This window comes from Lutzomyia longipalpis, chromosome 3 (assembly GCF_024334085.1).
Source record: "Lutzomyia longipalpis isolate SR_M1_2022 chromosome 3, ASM2433408v1".
Taxonomy (NCBI): domain Eukaryota; kingdom Metazoa; phylum Arthropoda; class Insecta; order Diptera; family Psychodidae; genus Lutzomyia; species Lutzomyia longipalpis.
Window position 1 is genome coordinate 24418098 of NC_074709.1, and position 21914 is coordinate 24440011.

Below are 21914 nucleotides of genomic sequence, written 5' to 3' on the forward strand. Positions count from 1 at the left end.
ACAACACAACTAATGCAGTGTGTTTGGCTTTGGCTCTGTGATAATACGTGTGTGGAGGAGTCTCTTTAGCATATGAGGAGCATAGCACGACACAGAGAGAGAGAACATAAAGCAGGATTCGCACCCTTTTTTTTGCTCATCATCTGTTTGCCGGGATGGTACGTGAATTGCGCACGGGGACAATTTAAAAGGAGTAGCATGACGATGATGGGAAATCAATACCACTGATTTTTATGCAACAGAATCATTTTTAAATTCCCGTGTCATTGATCCAAATCGAAACGGGAAGAGTTTTTTTTAAATAGAAACAAAAGGAGTTTATTCACTCTTAAGACTATCACGATTAGAAAATTCAAAATAAAAGAAAAAAGAGAATCATACAGACAAAATTTAACAGTTTTTCTCAAAAATTAGTATATACAGCGATGATTCTTTAGCCTCTTCATCAGGTCTGTTAATTCATCACAGCCAATGAGAACGTTTTGATACAGGGGCTTAGTTAGAAATCTTTTTAAAGTGGTGATGTTGGATTACAAAAAAAAATCGACTCGGTTTTTAATTTAATAACCAATTTATAGCTACTGAATTTTATTCCTCAGCTTACGGTCAATATCTGACTTATTTTTAGACATTTAACAATATTATTTTTACGTTTTAATTTTTTTTAACTTTCATATTCCCTTCCTAACGTTTGATATTTTTTGTCTAACATTTAATGATCGTTTTTTAAGTTTTGATTGCACTCTCTTACGTTTAGATATTTTTATTAACTTTAATGTTTTTTTTTCTAACATACAAAATTCCCTTCCTAGCGTTTGACGTTTCTTCTTTAACATTTGACGTTTCCTGTTCTAAAATTTGACGTTTGTATTATCTTATTACCTTACTAGCTTATCTTATCTTAAAAGGTGTTTATATAAAAGTCTGACTTTTTTTTTTACTTTAAGAATTCTTTTTATATTTTAAAATGGATTTTAGTTTGAAAAAAAAAATTCTTGTGTCCTTCTGAAGGAAAAGAACATAAACTTTTATTGTGCTTAGATGCTCCTAAATACTCTCCCTGATTACGCTCCTGTTTTGCTAGAAATTTATCATTTCATAAGAGAAAGCTCCTTAAAATCAACTCACCTCATTATTCATTAAAATTAATTTCCAATTATTACTTTAAAAATTCAAATTAAATGAAGAAGGAAGCCTTAAGTAAAAAAATCCATTTCTTTCCAACAAAAAATCAGCCAATTTTTAAAGCTAACCCATAATCCTTTGAAAGCTAAGGGTGCGAACCCCACTGGAAGATGTGAACCATACTTGGGGATATTTGAGGGAAAAATCCCTGAGAAAAATAGACAAGACGGGGAACAGTGTGTGGGAAAAATACACTACTCTCTATACATATGTATATAGGAGAAATTCCCTCTTGTTCTCACACAAATACAGTCACATAAAATCGCATCGTATGGAAAACGAGAACTTTTATGGAAATTTTATTCATAAAATTGGCATTCCCTCCTCCTCGTAGACATCGTCGAGGATGACGCGCTGCTTTTCTCCCAAAAGAAAAAAAAAACCATGAATACCCCCCTGTACAAATTCACCAAACATTCTGCTCATCTCCCACTGCTCTCTCTCTCTCTCCCACCCCCGCCCCGTACTCAGGGTAGACACCACCCCTTTTTGTATGCGAAAGTATATACATTTGTGTGGGGATCACCACTCTGTGAGGAATATAGATGCGAGAACACAACAAATTCGCCCACATCCCGCCGAGAAATCGTGTCTCTCCGCCAAAAAAAAATGTATATACAACAACACGCAATAAAGAGCACAAATACTCAATCCTCTACCATCCCCCTCAAGGATAGGCGTAGGGGAGAGGGGAGGGTTAGTGAGAAACCCCCAAATAACAAACATTTGAGTCACATTTTCGCATTGTGATTGTGGCCAAAAAATGCAATTTGCCACCACAATTTCGCCTCGTGGGACGTCCATCTGCGTGCGTCAACTCTTTTGCCAAAAGATATGGTTCTTGGTGAGAGAATAAATTGAGAATCCTTTTTTTTGGGGCAAAATCAATCGATAAAATGTGAGTACACAAGAAGGAATAAAATGAGGAGAAAAGAAAGGAAAATTCTTCTGAGAATTTTGTGAAAAATGTGGTAATGCATTCTAAGGACTGCTCCTGCAATATTTTTAAACAAATTAATCTTTTCCAATTCAATTCCATGCAACAAACAATCCTTAAGTCTTCTAAAATTAATTTAATCCTTATTCCTAATCTTGATGAAAAGTCATTTAATTTGATAAATTCTAAATTGAAATACGAAGATTCTAATCAAATCTTCATCTTTGCAATGCCCTTCAAATTCTTTAACCCAAAATAACGAAGAAAAATAAACTCACCAGTCCATCAAGTTCCGAATCATTGGTTAGTAGGGGTCTCTTTTCCTTCTCCAACAGTTGCACAAAAGCCTAAAAAGATAATGAAGAAAAAGAAATTCACAAACAATTCGCGATGCATTCTGTGTGCAAAGTCTTACTTGAATGTCTCGTGAGAAGCTGTCGTTGTCGCAATTGCCATTTGTGCCATTTGGACTGGAAGAATTGGACGAGGCAGACGAGGCGGAGGCTGCAGGCACGTATCCTTGGGTTGCTTGTTCGCATTTCTCAAGAAGCAACGCCAATAGGGAGAAAAGTGGGTGCCTGGCAAACAAATAAGATGCCATCGAAGATCTCATAAATAGTCGGCAACCCCCCCAAACCCTCTTTTATATTTTATTTCTTCTTCACACGCCACCCTTAGAGACAGAAAATAAACCAACCCCCATCCTTCCCTCTTTTGCTGACATTTTTGCACCCCCACATTGCCTTTCTAGCACCACCAGACGCACTTAAATTGTTTAATTTCATTGCAAAACATGCAAATATCTCTCACGAGATAAATATATTACATTGCATACACAATTTGAGTTGAGAAGATCATAGATTAGAGATTAAATTTTCAATTTTATAAATAAAATTAAAATGGAATTCCTAAGAAATTGATTAATTGAAATTACTTTGAACGGGATTGGATTTCAGAAGAAAGAATCTTTAAACTTTGACTATAGGATATAACATCCAACGTTATAAATGTCAAACGTTAGAAAAAGGAAATTCAGGACGTTTGAAAGGAACGTCAAATGTAGGAAAAAACTTTAGAAAAAATTGATAAATGTTAGAAAAATATATCAAGCGTTTAAAAGAAAACGTGAAATGTTAAAAAAGAAAAAACTGAAAAAATAGAAAAGAAACGTTAAATATTAGAGAAAATACAACAAACGTTGAAAAAGAAACGTCATAACTTTTTAAAACAATGAAAAAGAAAAGAAAACTTATCTGTTAGAACTGGAAGAACAAAACTTTGAACGGAATGTCAAATGTTAGAAATAAGCTTAAAAACTTTAGAAAAGAATGAACAAACGTTAGAAAAAGATTGTCAAACAATCGAAAGGAAACGTCAATTAGAAATTAAAAACTTCAATATTGAAGATGGAACTACAAACGTTAGAAAAAAAACTGTAAATGTTTGTCAAATATTAAAAAATGAGCGATAATCGTTAGAATTTCAAAAATCAATCCTCAAAAGTTTCTAATTCGAATACAAAAACCCTTAATTATGAATAAGTAACCACAAAATCATAATCCGCGATTCCTAAGACATTTTTAAATTCATTCCTAGGGTCCTTTTGATTATTTTTTTTTTGTAATAACGTCCTCAAGAATAATTCCAGGCTACACCCCTGTTCACCTTAGACATAAAAAAATTTTAGGGAGTCAAATGCGGGATCTGACTTTTTTTTTTAGAAATCCCTTGTTTATTATTTTTGCTACGTTTCGGAGCTTTATTTCTCCTTCCTCAGGCTACTGAAAATTGACCGAAGTCCAATATTGCTAAAAAAAAAATTTACTTCATCCATAATTTATTTTTAAATCTCTAATCTAGAATTTCCCACCAAAATTTTTGGATCAACTTTAATTCATTTTCAATGTGGAATTCGCAATATATATTAGAAAACCATCATGATTGGTGCGAAATATGTGGCGCGTGAAGGAGCGTTGATGCGCAAAAGTGACTAAAGTGTGATTTGTAACGATTCCTTGGCATATAAGCAAGTATTATTATAAACTCACTTGTAGACAGCACGTTTGTCTGCCTCGAATTGTGCTTGATCAATTCCATTTGCATTCGGTGCCATCACTGCTGACGCTGTGATGCTGTTCTCCTGCATTTTGTGGCCACCACGGGGGGAGTCTCAGGAAGATGTGTGCGATGGCTGATGGGGTGGATGTTGCTCACGGAGGAAAGGGGTGACCTCTGCTGACTCCACGATTCCAGCTCTCTGCACAGAATCCTCTACGGGGGATGAGTGGGGGTGGTTGTGTAAGGAACAGAGGGGGTATGGAATTCGGACGACACAGTGAGAACACTCGCAAGGAGTTAGAGGACACAATCTCCTCACTCAGAGTTATTCTGAAGACGTTGGTAACCGTCGTAGCGCTTCTCCGGACATTTTATAGCTCTCTCTCTTTCTTTCTCTGCTGGAAACACAAAAAGGCAGAGTATTCGTATGATAAAATGTGACATAATATATCCACATAAAGGGATATATAGCAGCATATGTACAGATATATCAGGAGATGAGCGACGAATGTGCAAGGAGAAAGAACTTTTCGACTGGTGAGGAAAAGTCACACATTTTGGCAGAAAAATGAGGAACAAGTGCAGAGAGTTTCAATGAAAAAAAAATCACGATGGATCAGCGAATTTTACCCAACAAATTCTCACGCTGTACTGCATTTTAGTGAATTTCTCGCTTTCTCTCAGTGTCCCCACAGAAAATTCGCCCCCCTAGGCAAAAAGAATGAAAATAGAGGAATGAAGAACCAAATGTTGCAGCAAATTCGACATTGCAAGCACAATTCCGGGGGATGCTTCCTCAACTTCAAATTAAATGCCGCATGATCAAATTTATTTTATTGCAACATTGGATATGATGGAGAAAATGAATTTTCCTCGAATTGGAATATCGCTTTATTGTTTTTTTTTTTAATTATTCTTCTCATATTTTTTTTTGTTCGTTTAATTGTAAAAGGATTTATTTAAAAATTTAAAGAAAATATAATAAAGGTTCTTTTGGAATTTTTAAAGGTACTCTCTAAGAAGCCAATGACTCCAACGTTGATTACAGAAGCAATCAACGAAAAGACTTTTTTAACAGGATAAATTAGTTATTTCAAAAGATTTTTCAGCTAAATTGATAGAGTTTATTCATTGAAATAATAACAATTTAAAACACTCAAAAATACTAAAGTATTACAACTGAAATTAATTAGTTTCAATAATAGAATGACACATTGAAAAGAACAAGAAATTCAATCAATTTATTTTTAATTTTTCAATGTTCTGACGGTTCTTTCTTTAATTTTTTTCTTCTTCAACAATTTCCAAGAGATCCTTTTGGCAATGCTCTCTCACACCCCTCATCGTCATTGAGGAAAAGCCCAACCAATGAACCATGAGTTGAGTAACGCGAGCATCCCCTACTCCCCTGTCGGAATCACCTGCACTCATCACAAAATTGACGTGAATTTCGATTGTCTCTCAACGTAATTGCTTTTTCGTGACTTTCCATCGCAGTCTGATTGTTCGTCATTTAGCATCTGATGGAGTGGATGATTTCATTTCTGCATGGAATTTCTTCATTAATTATTTCCATCAACCCCCCAAATACTCAAGAAATACTGTGAGGGGTGTCTCTTTTGGACACTCCGCACCATATTTTGAAGCACAACGACCTTCTTGATTAATTCCAAATCGCGCAAGAATGGAATTTTGCTTCAAAATGCAAAGATTCTCGCCAGGGCTAAAAGTTTAAAGAGTAGATGGGGGCGGGCGGGAGACTTTAATGTGTTTTCATCCATATAGTGACTCTCAAAATCACAAAATTTTCCACGAGATTTTCTCACCAGTCGCGTGAGTTTTTTTTGCACCACCCCATACTTCGTGTTTTATGCACACAAAATTGTTCTTTTTCGGCCAAAGTTTCAGTCACGGAGGGTTGGGGAACGGCGAATGGGTAGGATGGGGCTGTATTCTCAAAATGGGACTCAAGTGGGTGGATTTTGTGCCCCCCGCACCATCAGTATCTCGTATGCGGAGAGAATGACGTGGAAAAAATTCAGCCAAAAAAGTCCCAACAAGTATGAATATTTAAAACCCCTTCGGTGTGAATTTCACAAACAGAAGCGAAAACAACTCACTTTAGAAGAAGGTTTATCAGTGTTAATTTTGAGGGATATTGATTGAAAATTGTTTTGGTGGTGAAAATGGGAAAAATACGAACCTTTGATAAAAATCAAAACGTCGCTGGAAAGTTTTTTTTTTACGATTTTTACAGAAATTGTACTTTAAAATGAACATAAAAACCTTCTTTCCGAATTGGTTTAACGACATTGGAATTAAAAAAAGAATAAGAAAAGAAATAAATATGATTGAAGTTGTAAGAAAAATGATTTTTAGGTTAGAAATACCTTTTTGGGTCAGCCGAAATATTTAGCTGAACCAAAAACATTTCTTTTAAGCCAGTAAGAATTTCACGTAACAATGTAAATTGTTTTTCATTCTAAAGAATATTGAGAATTTTCTTATTTTTTTCTTGTAATTTTGCCACTAGAGGGCCAATATTTTTAATAAAATTAAAATTAACTAATTAAAATTAATTTTCCATCAACAGAAAATGATTAAGAGAATGTTTCTCATGATTTCTCATGAAGAAAATTCATTAAAATATTTTTTCGTAAATTTTCCTTGCTAAAATTGATCTTTTTTTTTAAGAACCAGCGCCATCTATTGGCTAATTTAGCTATCCAATTAATTACAAAATTAACTGACCTAGTAATAAATTATCTCTGAAAATCACACTTCAAGAGTCATTGATGTAAATCAAAGATAAAGAAACAAATAGGCAACTTGGAGGACAGAATCCATAAAAACCCAGTAGTTATAAACCCCTGAGAAATTCCCCTGTGAGAAAAAAATTCGCTGCAGAAAATGCTCTTCATGTGGAGCTGAAAAAAATGTTTGTTTGTCGCGCGAAAGCTTTGACAATATTAATATTCTCCAAGAGGATTCTCTTAGGGGTGTATGATGGCACACCGAAAAGCAGTGCTGAGAATTACAAGAAGAGTTTGCTTCGGCAAAGTTTTAGGGGCTGACTTTATGGGGGCAGGGGGCACAAGAGAGGAGCTATAATACCGCAAAACTGCTATACAAAAATGATCAAATCTTGTGATACTTTGAGGATGTTTAGCGTCGATGTTTTCTCCATTTTTTTTGCCACGTTTGCGGTCGCATTTAATAATACATATAGCAGGACGCTTTCCGGTAGGATTTTCTTGTACGTGGATAAAAGTTTTTTTTTGTTATTGCCACAAGAAGGTTGAAAATCCGCAATGATTCTGATTTTTTTCTTATTCCTACAAATATTTATTTTTCAAACATTTAGAGAAAGGATTAAAGTTGGATCGAAAATTGCAAGAGGGTTTAAGGAGTTAGAATAAGAATCTTTGAATGAAATTCAAGTATATGTGTGACGAAATTAATCAATTATCACCCATTTAGTGTGATATTTCACTCCAATATAAAGGAAATTTGATGGGAATTTTGGGGGATAATTTTGTGGGTGGGTGACCATACCAAAGTTTGACCATCTGATTGAACTTTGACACTCTCCAAATCCATTCGTGAGCTCAATTGAGGAAGAAAGTGCTGTGTGTATATAAGCCAACCCTTATAATATGGGAAAAGGATCAAACAGTGTCCAATACGAGGGGATTGCGAATGGTCGGGAAAAGTGTCTCATTTCCTTTTTCATCTCATCATCCTCAAATGCGAAGCATCTTTTGAGGCAGATGTTTCAAGGGAATTTTAGGCAGTTTCTCCAATTCATGCACAACAGATTCGTTGGGAAGATAGTTAAGAGATTAAGGGTTTGAAGAACATAACACCGACAAAAGTAGAATGAAATGAGAATAGTAACAAATGAAGTCTTAGATGACCAAAAATAATCAAATATGGGAAGAAATTCTCTATTAAGTCTAGCTTAAGGCTATCTAATCAGTTTTAGGTTTTTTTAGGTTTTAGTATTTTACATTAGGAATAAGTTTTTAAAGTTAGGACTTAGTTTTTTAAGTCAGGACTAAGTTTTATAGACTAGATCTGGGCTAGACTTAAGTTTTTATTTAAATCAGACTCTAGTTTTTAATTTATGCCTAAGCTTTTAAACCCCAATTTTTTCGTCTTTAGACCGTACTTAAGTTTTCTTAAAGTTGATTCAATTGGCTTTGAATTCAGCCTATTCTAACGTTTGAATCTTAAAAATCTAACCTTAAAACACTTGAAACACTGCCTAAAAACTAGTTTTGGCTTAAGAAACTTAAGCCTAGCTTGAAATACGGAAATGGCCAGACTAAGTAGTGATTTTCATCCATACAAAGTTACAAATAAATTCTAAGAAAAATTAATAAATCCTTAATCTCCTATCTACAAACCCAAACTACCCCTAACTCTGTCGATTTTAGCAAACATATTGGGAAATTTGAATCTCTGGGGATGAAAGCTCAGCTAAAAGTTCTATCAAATGACGCGTCGGAGTGTCTCACTCCCCATGAATGAAAGGAAATTCAAAGAAAGTGTCTGTGTGTATACGGGGGTGGCCCAACAAAAGGGTTCAACATAGCCTGAAAACTTGTCCAACACAAACTTTCCCCAACAATGGTGTGAGAAGGAGAATTTTTGGCTTTTTTAGGAGAGGGGAGTGGTGTGAGAAATCATCACCCTTCGATTTTCCAGCCACAATTCCATTTCCTCTTTTGCCAAGAAAAATATTACATATAGGATTGTATTCCTACAAATAAAAGACATGTGTGAGATATTTTGCCAATTTTATTGGATTTCTCTCCTCTCTCTCTACGATGCATCATGTGCGCGAGACTTTTCCACCATACTTCCGCTTTTTCAAGAAAATTCCACCAATATCCGTTTTGCAATTTTCACCATTCATTGAGTTGGGAGGAAATTTGAAAGTTTTCGCAGTTAACTTCTCATGTTGGAATTTTATCTATTGTTCCACCCTCCTCCCTCTCGCCACACATTGCACCGAATGTTTGCGTTTTCGTATAACTTATAGAAAATGAGAAAGAAGTTCTTTCATCCGGAAGGTTTCTTTATGTTGTTTGCATAAAATAAACTGTATATACAGTAGACTTCCTTCTATGTATGTATTTGTAGAATCCTCTTATTAAGCTATGGAATGTTCCTCAATTCAAATTCCACAAGAAAAAGGTTTATTAAACCCATAAGATTGATATTTGCTGAATATTTGCTAAACAAATCAAATTGATGAATTCTTCAACGTCGTTTCATCGTCAAATTAAATACCAAAAGGGATCAAAAATCTCATTCTTTCTCATTTCCTTCACTTTTCTAGCGAAAAAAGAGAGAAATTGTTGCCTTGGAGTAAGTTCTTTTTGCAAAAATATTTGAAAGAAAATCATTGAAAATTACAATTCATTTCAATGAATTTATCACAATTAAAACCCTTTCAAAAATTGACAAGAAAATGTCCTTTAGCACTACCTCCACCCACACTTTATCTTCAGGAAATTAAATTAAATTCACATTGCTGAAAGAAATTTATTTATATGTGTCCTAGTCCAAAAATGATAAATTACCATAAATGTCATTAAAAGAAAATTAGCAGAAAAGTTTAATTGCATCTCAAATGGATAAAATTTCATTCTTCTTCATTATTTTTGTGCCCACAGCTTTCTCTTCTTCATCCACCACCACTACTTTCTCTCATGTTGTATCCAATTGCCACAGAATAAATTTGAAGATAAACAAACAAGCAAAGATTTCCCACTAGAATTCTCTTTCAGCACTTTCGCCTCTTTTGTACAAAATGGAAAAATGGGTGGGAATGGGGGGGTGGTTTGGAAAAGCCACACGCGGAGGATGCTGCGGAGAAAAGAAGAAAGAAAACACTCGTGCAGAAAATTGTTGAGTGTATTTTGGTGGTGGCACACAAGAGGGTAGCCCGGAGAGAGAGAATGTATGAAAATAAATAAAAGTATTAAATCAAATTTCGGCGTAAAAATCATATTAAAAGCACATGCTGCATGCCTTTTGGGTGAATTTAATATAACACACAAAACCCACCATTCTCATCCTTCTCGCATATATACTGCATTTTATTCCTTCATCCCTCATAACTCCCAACATGGTTCTACGTGTGGCCTGAAGACTTTGTTCCTTCAACTCATAATTTTCTAATGATGATGTACTCTTCCCCCCAAACTTTTTTCTCCTTCTTCTCTTTTTATTTGAATGAGAAAATTCAAATAAAATCCCAATTTGAGGCAAAGAGGAATTGTGTGAAAAAGTGAGAATATTTAAAAATATAAAACAACAAAAAATCTCAACATAGACAACATTCTATGTAGTTTAGACAGATGGGAGGATGTAGGCTAACACATCCACGACTTTTTGCCGCCCGGCTTTTCATTCTGCTAAATTGTAATTTGTCCCGTTTGCGTGATACAACCACCAACTATAAGGGATGGGACAAAAACTCATAGAATTGTGAATAGGGGATATTCAGCAGGGCATTCAGTGTTAACTATTTTTGTACCTTTTTTGCTTCCTTCATCTCCGGAGATTATTGTGCCAAAACCACCGGAAAAAATAGGCAATCATGTTGAGGAATCTAATATTAATTGCGGATTTTGAATTGATAGCTTGCGAGGTATTTTATGTTTTAGAATGTTTAGAATCATTTCTAAAACCACACAGACTTCTTAACAAAAGTTTAAAAAGGGTTTTATTCATTTTGCTGGCCACGGTGGCAAATTCAAATCCTTTCAATCGCCACAGAATTAAAATCTATTTAACATTTCATGATATGTTTTACATTTTTGTGTAGGAAAGTTCAAATACTTTAAAATCGTTGAAAGAAAATTTTGAAAAACATTTTCTTTTTCAGAGGAATTTAAGGTCAAAGTTTTGAGGTAGGAAACCTCGATCCTCCAAGGGTTAATGAACCAGACATAAAAAATGTTTAGAACATCTCTAAAATGTTCAATAAAAAATCAATTTTTACAAAGATCAGTTGGAAATATTTAGCAATGATAAATTAACCTCTAGGCCGCCAAGCGGGGTCGTTGAACGACCCCAGCCCTATATTTCGTGCTATAACTTAATAAATATAAAAGATACCATTCCCATCTTTTGGAAATAAGTTCTTTGGTTATCTGAGAAGGTTGTGTAAAAATTTCAGCTCAATCCGTCCACCACAAGAAAAGTTATTAAGGAAAATGTAGAAGAAGGGAATTCAAAAATTGGTGTAACGGCCATGCTGCGGAAAATTTTTTAGAATGAAGTTAGTCACATCATAAATCATATGATTGAAGGGGGTTGAAGGGTTGTGTTTACTTTCTCACTTTACCATCTCAGTGTCAGAATTATCGCGAATAAGTAACATAAACAACATAAAACATAATTAGAAGCATATAAATGTGCAAAACAATAAAGAATATTCGAGAAATATTGCCATTTATCACGCTGCGGGAAGTGAGGGGAATGTGGGGAAGTAGTGAAAAAAAGTGAGGGGAATGTGGGGAAGTAGTGAAAAAAAATAGCAGTTGCGGTCAACTTCGTGGTAAATTTCTCACGAAGAAAGTGTGAAAAATGAGTGAAAAATGTTTTTCCCTAATATCTTCTTCTGCGTGTTTCCGGGTGGCGAATTTGTGATGCAAGGGGCAAGAGGACTATATAAGGAGTCTAAAGGTAGTGACCCGACAGTTCCCGGTTTTATAGTTTATGAGAAAATCGACTTTCTTCTTGGGGTCGTTCAACGACCCCACCTTGGCGCTCTAAGGAAGCTCCAAGGTCTTGGCGGCCAGCAGGTTAAAAACAAAATGCATAAACCACGCCCCTGTTGTCCAGGAATTGAAAAACTTGATGCGTGAAGTTTCTAACCTATGAGCTTTCACCCGTTTTTTATTGATCCAAAAATTGTAAGAAAAAGCAAAATCCAAGATAAAGAAATGATTTTTACTGAGAAAAAAATTGACCAGCATAGAACTCGAACCGGAGGTTTTTGTAATTTGACTCAGACACTCTAACCACTTTACCAAGAAGCTTAGATTTAACAAATTACAATTTTTCGTGATTTCTTTTTAGTGGGGCATCACAATTCAACTGATGTGCCCCTTAATACTGTGCTGCGACCCAAACAAAGTCACAGACAGATTCTGTGGCTCATCCCGGATGGTATGAATGGTGTATGGCTGTGTGTGAGTAAATCTCTTGGGCGGGAGGGTGTCGATGGTTTGGCGAAGGAGCAAAAGTATATATACGGTATGGAGGCATGGAGCTCTCGAAACAGGCACCATACGAAAGAAATTGCAATAAAACGCAAATGTTACCTTTAATATAGGGAAAATACACCAAAGTGAGCGAAAGAGAGAGAGAGAGCGAATGAAGGAGACCCCCCTCCGCATAAGGAAAATACTCTGGGCGTACGAGATGAGGGTAAATACTTGGGAAAATATTGCTATTTGGGTGAGACCAAGAGTCTGATGGAGTTTCTTCTTTGTAACAATTTGAGGGTGGGTGGAGTGGACGAGTGACATGTGTTTTGAAGACTTTGTGTGCCTTCCTTTTTTTGTCCTCCTGTATTCTCCTGCGGAATTTCATCAATCCTCTGCCAAGTTGTCAGGACATTCCTCGCATAGCCACCGAAATTGGGGTCATCTTTTTTAATTAATTCCATATCTTTTCTCTTCTCGGGCTTTCATACAGCTTCGACGTAGCAAAGTGAATAATTAATGAGGCGTTTCTATTCATGGTATAAATTCCACCCACACCCCCCGCAATTCAACCAATTCGCATGCAATTGAAATTTTTATTTAAATTGCGACACGCCGTGAGAGGACTCTCTCGTGTAGTAGTAGGATACCCCCCATCCAGAGATTTGCCCATCTCTCCAGAGCCACACGAGGGGGCATTTTTTCACGTCCATGTGGCGCAAAAATGGACGAGAATAGGGAAATTAATTATTAAAAATCCAATTTAATGCATCAAAACTGAAGAAGCAAAAAAAAACATCCACCGAAATGTGTTAGACGAAAAGACGTGAGAGATGCCAAAGCATTGAGATTCCATCTTGGAAAAGTATTCCCCAGATGTTTCAAAATCTCTTCATGCTGACTTCATCGTTGACTTTCCCTCCCGAAGCTCATGAGGGTTTTTTTTACTCAAGCCACACCACTTCTCACAGGGTGTGTGTGTCTTTTTATCTGTGAAATTCCTCCAAGGATTCTTTGGATAAAATTGTGCTGCAAATTTAATGCATTTGCCAACACCCTCCACATTTTCTAATCTGCCACACTTGAAGAAATTCAAACAAGAAAATTCTTTTTTTTTCTTTTCTCAGAAATTTAAGCTGATATTCTTCTAGAATAATAAAGTTCTTTCTTTTGAGTTGTTTTGTGATTTTTTGTAGGTTGTAATTATTATTAAAAAAAATATATATTTCGTTCACAATTACAGTCAAGGAAAGGTCCAAAGAACTCTTTAAAGTTCAGAAGGTTCAGGCATAATTTTAAAGTTCAAAACAAATCATTTTTATGCTATAAATTACATTAAATAAGAAAGTCTTCAAGGGGGGTTCAACTGGACGAAATTATTCGAATCTTCGGAAATATTCGGATTATTCGCTAAGAAAATTTATATTAAGTCTAAGCCTAAAAAATGATAAATTCAAACATAAAAATATTAAATCAAACCGAAAGTAATAAATTGAAGTCGAACAGTTCTAAATTCAAGGTAAAAAGTAGTATGTAAATTGAACCCAAAAAAGAAGGACTAAAATCAAATTAAAAAATCCTAAATACGTTTTTGGATTTTTCTTCGGTTTTAAGTTGTTAGGTTTTTGGGATGATTCGTTTAAAAAACCAAAATATTTTCCCCAGATAAACACCCCGTGGAGTCTTTAAATAACCATTTTTTCATTAAAAAAAGCAAATCTTGTCTTCGAACTTCCTTGAATGCTTAACAAATTTCATAAAAAAGGCAACATATTTTACGAATTATTCCCCATTAATTCCCCAAAAAGAAGAGAAAATGGGAAGTTCTTAAATTAAGGATGTGGCAATGTGTTTTTTTTTAAGCCTATTCATCCCATGTTTGATTGCTCTTTAATTGAGTTGGGATTCAGAGAGATTTATTGCTTTTCCCCTTGCATGTTTTTTTTTGTTTCTCAGCCCACAACAAAAGGAAACGTTTAGAATAACATTTGCGTCTCTCCCTACCACCCCAAAGATTTCCACTTAATTATTTAAATAAGAAAATAAAAACCCCTAATAATGTAACATTGAAGCCCAATTCTTTTTTTTTAGGAATATTGAGATTTTTCCCCCATTCAATTCAGGAGAAGAAAATTCGTTGGATTTGTAGCCAAAAAAAAGAAGTGATTTCAATGGGTAGTGTGAGGTCGATGAGTGTGGTAAATTTGTGTGGCTTCTAAATTCCTTATCAGATTGTCTCCATCGTCATTTTACGATCTATTTGCCCGGGGAGGGCATCGTCGTAAAATCACAAGAGTCCACATGCGGGAGGAGTTTGAAGCAGTCGCCTGGTAGTATATTTTATTGCAAAAGAGAGACCTAAAGTGCTTCTAACTACCTGTTGTGTATTTTGACTTTTCGTCTTGCTTTTTCACTTATTTTTTTTTCGTATTCCCCACACCACATTGCCTCCAATAAAACCCCCTACTAAACCATCTTCTCCTTATCAATGAGCTAAACAATTTTGAGAGACGATATCATATTGCCCGACGATGTATTGCTAAATAGAGCAATTATCATTTTATTTTACCTCACACCACACACACCTCATTGGGGCAATTTTCTGATAGTATAGATAGAACAAGAGGTGCAAACGTTTTGCTTTATTGATACGTAATTAGATTATTTTAATTACTCACTGAGTGCTACTTTATGAACGAAATAAACGTGCAAATGTGATGGGAAATTTAATTAGTTTTCACGAAAATTCAAAAGGAATTGCCTAATGAATGCCAGATGGTATTCAAAGTGTTTAAAGTTTGATTAGAATTTACATTCTTAATTTTGAAATCTTTTTAAAGGCTGATTTGAGCTTCGTTTAAAACTTTTCTCTCTTATTTTCTAAAGACAATCAATTTTAATTTGTCAAAGTTGGTTTGACATGAATTCGATCCTAGTTTCTATATTTATTTTGCGATTAATTGAACTTATATTATAAATTTTATTCTTTATTAAACAGAAAATAAAATTGATTAACCCCTATTCTGCAAGTGAAAAGTTTTAAACAAACCTCGTGTGGAAGAGAAAAGAGAAACAAATTAAAATTTATGTTAAATTATTGATTTTTTGGACAACTCTACGAAGATTTCTGTCCATTTAAAAGTAACAAAAATTAATTTTAAAATAGATTGAGGAAAAAACAATAGATTGATGAGGTCCATCACCTACCCCTCATGGCAATGCGAAGGTTAAGAACTGCATAAAGACAATGGGGGAGAAGGGTTAAAACTTTCGGCTACCTGCCATAAATTTATCTTCAAGGATAAAAATCGGAAAGTGATGTAAATGGGGCATTGAGGGCATTGAAAATCAATTTAGCAAACCCATTCGCAGTCTATTTGGGTGTGAGACGAGATATTTTGCGAAATATTTTAGCAGAAAAAAAACCTCCAGTATTTCCACAAGATTGGAATAATTGAGTATTTTGTATTCATTTGGGTGAATAGTCAAAGCAATTGAATGACTGACTGGCGAAATGAGTTGGAGTGATGTCAATAAACTGTCTTTGGTTGCGATCGACCCAGAGTGAGTTCTCTTGAGGAGAAAATTCGAAGGGTGTTGTATGTGAAAGACTGTAGGTCATGGAATGTTGATTTTTTTTTCCTTTTGCACAAGAAGATTTTCTCTCTTCATACATCTCTTCGCAAGAATTTTCAACCATGATTATTCACTCGTTTATTTTATTTTCTGTTGATACATTCATCGGGTATACACATACCCCTCCTCATGAAAAGAAGCATCTCTATCTAAAGACTTTTCTCTTTGCCCGACTTGCTTTTCTCACCCATTTTTCTTTTTTTTTTGTTATTTTGTGCTTCTCAGAATTTTCTCTGTGTGGTGGATGTCTCATGCAGTATTGCCTTGAGAGCTTGTGGGTGCGAGACAGGGATGGAGGGAGGACCAAAAGTTCATGGGACATTTGTGTTGGATCGATAGAAAATGTCTGGAGCGCGAGAATGATGTCTTTGTGTGTTCTCCTCCGTCAACACTGCCATCATCGTATCATCGTCCCGTCATTCATTCCATTGTCCTCCCTTTTTCACAAAAACACCCCCAACATTCGTGAAAATGTCCCGAATTCAGTGCTTCTCAATCTTTTTCTTATTTTTCTTATATGGATTTTCTTTCGGAAGAACTTTAAAAGAAATTTTGGAGTTTTCCAAAGTAGAAAAAGCGATGAGTTTTTAAGTAATTTAATCTATTTCAAGGAATTAAAATAATTCTTTGATCAGTTTTTTAGAAATATTCTCAAAAGAATTTATAAAAAATACAGAATTAAAAGAAATTTTTGAAAATTATTATAAGAAGAGCAACACTTTTAATTAATTAAAAAAAAGATTTTCTTAAAGGTCCTTCTTAGTTATTAACATTGAAGAAAATAAATTAAAAAAATAAAGGGAAATCCGTTTACGATTTCCTGCTTAATTAATAAACATTTTTGCTGTGTTTCTTTAAGACACAGCTTTTTAATATTTCGCGACGCTTTGGTAAATTTTAAAATTCTTTACGACCTGTAGAAGGCAAAAATGTTGACCGAAACGTTGCTAGAATAATTTGAAATAACTTTAATTGTCATTTTCATTCAATATTCTTAACTAATTGTAAGAAAAATTTTAAGAAAACGGTAGATTCTGATACAAATCTTTTCTTTTCTTTCCTTACAAATCGTCAGTTAAAAGATTTTTGGTCTTGTAAAAATCTTAAAATATTTTGACATTTTATTTTTGTTTTTAAACGAGTTTCTGAAAGAAAATTACTTTTCCAGGATTCTTTTAATGTTCGTTCAGACTGTTTTCTGGAACATCTTATTCTTTGTTTTTCTTTTATAGAACAACGATGGAACGATTTAAAAACTCAATCTGTCAAAATCTTACAATAAACTTTTAAGATTTTTATCAGAATCTATCTCAAAATTTAGGGTTGTTCGACCTATTTCTTGCTCTTTCTTGGCAGCCACTGAAAGAATATTGTTCCAAAAAGAAACTTGTTAGGGGAACGTGGCCCAATTCGAACCTCCAAAGGTCCAAATTGTATAAAATAAAAAGCAATATTCTTAAATTTAGTACAATTTTAAAGCCCATTTAATGCTTTTTTAACTCCCATAACTTTCTACATTTAAAGTTTTATCAGTTTTAAGTATAAGTGGATTAAAAAAGGCCTTAAGAAATCCGAATTCGGCCACGTTCCCCTATATATGTTTCAGGGAGGATGATGGGAGGAAATTCGAAGGGTTCTTCATTAATCGGAATACCAGCATGGGGTGCCCAATAATGGAGTGTGTGCGGTATCAACTCCCCATCCTCGCATCATAGGCAATTCTTCATTTTCCACCCTGCTGCGAATTGAGTGGTTGAAAGTGAATGTTGGTTGAAAATAATTACTAATTAAAGGGCTCTCAAGTGTCGCAACATACTTTCACTAAATACCCCTGGAACGATATGTTGAGCAGAGAAGGGGGTTGGTGTCACAAAAAGGTGTATATATGTGAAAATAATTAAATTAAATTTGAACCAACACCTCCGTAATAGTCTCTTCTACACAGGCAGTGTGTTTGTAAGTATATAGAATATGTTCTTCTCCACCATATTAACCGTACAATGAGATATTTTGAGCGTTATAGACACTTGTGAAATTGCACATATGCTAATCACAATGGTGTGTATTAACATCATACAAACGCTGAAGGTGGTTCTTTGACCCCTTTTCCATCCACCCCCCTTTGGGGGCTACCTTCTAGAGAGAGAGAGTATACTCTGGCTTGAACCCTCTCACCCCCAACTGCTCCGTAAGAATTACCATTGAGGCACAAAGGAGCTCATTTTCCCGCGCGAATTGCAAAAGCTCCTCTTATCGCTGGAACGAAAAATTTTTCATGTGAGGTGTGGGTGGCAAAAAGGGCCTCCTGGTTACCTCCTGATACGCGCGCGTTCTCTTCTCCGCACTAAAAGGTTCCCTCCCGCCCTACCCTCTCTGCCACATGTATGTGTGCGCGCCTCAGCATGCCAGCTTAAAGGGAATTCTATTCAAATTGCTACACGTTATCATGCTAATTATATCAAATAAACAGAAAATGAAAATGCGATTATGAGCCACATGAAAGGGGTTGCTCAAAAAACACAAAACCCATCATCGTCTCGCCCTCTCGCACCCTCCTTCCCCCCGTATGAATGTTATGAGAAAGAAAAGGTTCGAGCGTGAAATTTTAAGGGGACCCCCAAACACGCCAAACGACCAATAAAATTTTTCAATAATCATGAAAATTCTAAATTATTATGCGTCAGAGGCGTCAGAGGGGTTGAGTACTTTCACCCCCTGCTGGGGGTTAAAGAACAAAAAAAACTGACTCGTATAACTGTCTCCTCAACTACAAAAATCTCATGAAAGACAAGATGTTAATGTGCGGCTTTCACCCTCCTCAAAAAAAAAAGAAAAGTCTGCGAGACTCCCAGCAGTGCAGCCATAATACAACACAAAACACCAACCACAGAGTAATCAAAATTGATTTTTCCTATGTCTCACAATATTTTTTTAAAGCTCACAATTTGACACACAAATTCTCACTGCTTGTGAAAAGCCCTCACAGCGAGAGAAAACTCCTATTTAACTGTCACAAGAATAGGCCTGAAATTTTCCTCCTCTTTTCTCGTTTGCACAACGTATACATAGTACAATGTGTAGTACTCTCATAAAAATCAAAATGAAGAGTAAAAATTCCATGAAAGTTCCGGAAGATTTTCCCAGCTTTGCTTGAAGGTGCCATAGACACATGAAAATGAGGGCGGAAAAAAATCAGAGAGCATATAGTAGTGATGATGAGAGATAAATTGGACTTTTTTGCTACCTCTGTTCAAGGAAGTTGTTGGGCATGAGAGAAAGTAAAGAGAGCAAAAAAAACAGGAAAAGAAGAAAATTTTTCAGCGTGACACTCTTGAAGAATATTGTGCATTGTTTCCGCACCTTTGTCGTTCATTTTATAATGCTTTCAAACATACAAAAGTTTGTCTTCATCATCCCCGGGCCATCCAAGCAAAGAGCGCAAAGCTTTCGCTTTTGTATCCTCCCGCCAAGGGGCGATTGGTTTTTGGCTTATCTTTTGGTCTACTTTACTATTCGAAATATTATTCTGTTAATTTCTGAAGTTTTGAAGTAAATTTTGCAACTTTAAATGAAATTTTGGAAATTATTTTTGAGCGCAACATACCTTGGAGAAAAAATTTTTTTTCTGGAAGAAAATCCTGGACTAATATGTTCTGAAGAAGTTTTTGAAGCTTTCAAAGTATTATTTGTCTCAATTTTCAGTCTAATTTTGCAGCTTAATAGAATTTTTGAATTTTTTGGGCGTATTACTTCCTTTAACCTGAAGAAAAAAAATAAACTATTTTCACGGGATATATGAAATCACTTCCTACTAATTCCGACAAAAGTTTCTTAAGTCAAACGTTAGTTTCTTTAGTCAGGCTTAGATTTAGATTTAGATTTCTTAAGCCAGAGAAAAGTTTTCTTAAATCTGGCTCTAGTTTTTATACTAGGTATGTCAAGATTTTTAAACCTAGCATAAATTTTTTTAGCTATGCTAATTTCTTTTAGTTAGGTCTCAAATTTTTAGGCTAGATTTCAGTTTCTTATACAAAAATTTAGTTTTTTTAGAACGGGCTTAAGTTTTAAGGTCAGGTCAGGCTAAAAATGCATTAAGCCGCTATTCAGCCTGTTCTAACGTTAAAATGATTAAGATCCTTAAAGACTGCCCCTAACAAACTTAAGCCCTACCTAAAAAAAAGTTATTACGTGATTTTTTATATTCCAATTTAAGGCATTCTAGAGAACGTTTAATCCCAAAGTTTTTACCTTTAATTCCCAAAAATTCTTCACTAAAATCTATATAAATTCCTCCGTTGACGGCGCAATCTTTTTTGAAGCTACAGCGTAGTGAAGCTCCCCTAATTCAACTTTACCCTCCAACCCCCTGCGATATGGGTCCTCTTTCATTTGAGCAGAGCGGGGAGTTTGGTGGGGACGAAAAGGGAGCAAGTTGTGTAATTCAGAAAGGGCCATAAAACCATAAAATCAATGGGGGTCTCGTCTTTTTATCATAAATAAACCATCTTATCGCACAAATATCATTGTAATCGACGCTATATCCGATGAATTTTCATTCTCACACCCATCCTGGGAAAATAATTTCGCGACACTGTGATTTCTTTTTCGTCTCAATATGGGGTGGATGCTATGCTCTCGTTTGGGTGTAATATGTGATGAAACATCATCTCCCATCGACCCCCCGCAAGACAGACATTTTCATGGCTCAATGTGAGGATGTTTTTATTGCCATTTTTATTACATTCTACTTACATTTTTTTTCTTGTGCGACGACGTATAATTTAATTTGAGGGATGCTAAAATTAACCCCATCGCGAATTCTTTTGGAAAATTGTCGTGCGCGCGAGAGGAGGCTAACTCGTTGAAGGGATTAAAAAAATGAGTTAGAGGAGTTTGGGGGAGGATGTTCTAATATGCGATAAGTAAATTCGATAAATACGATCTTTTCTGCCTATAAAAAATAAAGAAACATTAAATAAAAAATATCAATTTGTCCGATTTTGATAATTTTTTTTCCTTAAATCTAATAGAAACTTTATAAAAAAAGAATTAAATATAAAATAAAACAATGAATTATTTGATCAAAACAGATAATTAAGCGTTTAATCTTGCCCGTAGGAAATAATAAAGCCTAATAACACATTTTATTATTTTTTAGAGATTTGTTGTGTCTAAATCGGACCTTGTAGGGATCGAAATTTTATTTATAGATTTATTTTCAAACTCATAATTACTCTGTTAACTAAATTCTCCTTTAAATTCTATAAATGAATCCCATTTTAGGAACCATATCTCCAAGATTAATTGAGTTCCTTCCAGAGCAATGTTATCAATCAACAAAATGATGTTTTGACGCAGAAAAGACACGTTCTAAAACATTTTCTCCTATATACGCTAAAATGTCACTTCAGAACGATGAATGTTTTCATTTAGTTGGAGTTAATTGGATTTGACGAGAAAATATTCGTGAAAGAAAACATTCCACACTGCCACGTGGGGGAAGGGGGCGGAAGGTGATGAAAAACTCTATGAAAATTTATTGTAGTTTATTTCTGAAAAGCTCCTCCACACCGTTATAGTATTACAATTTAAACATTCGTGTACTGAAGGCATAAAGGATGGCGAAGCCCCAAACGACAAAAGTGTGTCGTGAAGGAGAAAATAGAAGTGAATTTATTGTTGATTTTTTTTTCACCCAACTTGCAAAGAAAAATATATTCATGGGATATTTTTCTTTTCAGAGTGGCAAAATTGAATATTCTCCACTCTGTGTGGGATTAATCTTCCGTTCTTGGTTGTAGTGGAATATTTTCTTTTTTTTTTCATCTTCTTCTTTTCCTTTCACTTCTCCCAAAAAGCAGGATGGGATG

The 21914-nt window shown here is 35.0% G+C and overlaps 3 protein-coding genes across 11 annotated transcripts in view; 1 reads left to right on the plus strand and 2 right to left on the minus strand.

Annotated features, from left to right (window-relative positions):
* Nucleotides 1-21914, minus strand: part of LOC129792945 (beta-1,3-galactosyltransferase 5) — a 1144668-nt gene that overhangs the window by 71667 nt on the left and 1051087 nt on the right. The window lies entirely within an intron of this gene.
* Nucleotides 1-21914, plus strand: part of LOC129792924 (phosphoacetylglucosamine mutase) — a 137243-nt gene that overhangs the window by 71661 nt on the left and 43668 nt on the right. The gene's annotated exons all lie outside the window — the stretch shown is intronic.
* LOC129792942 (homeobox protein Meis1-like) overlaps nucleotides 1-21914 on the minus strand; it is a 36721-nt gene that overhangs the window by 9023 nt on the left and 5784 nt on the right. For 6 of the 7 annotated variants that reach the window (XM_055832400.1, XM_055832399.1, XM_055832398.1 and 3 more), the window contains exons 2-4: nucleotides 4171-4578; nucleotides 2538-2700; nucleotides 2401-2469 (exon numbers count right to left, since the gene is read on the minus strand). In XM_055832400.1, the coding sequence (XP_055688375.1) occupies nucleotides 2401-2469; nucleotides 2538-2700; nucleotides 4171-4268 (330 nt within the window). In that variant the 5' untranslated portion in view covers nucleotides 4269-4578. The remainder of the gene's footprint in view (nucleotides 1-2400; nucleotides 2470-2537; nucleotides 2701-4170; nucleotides 4579-21914) is intronic. The other variant, XM_055832395.1, reaches the window with a different exon arrangement.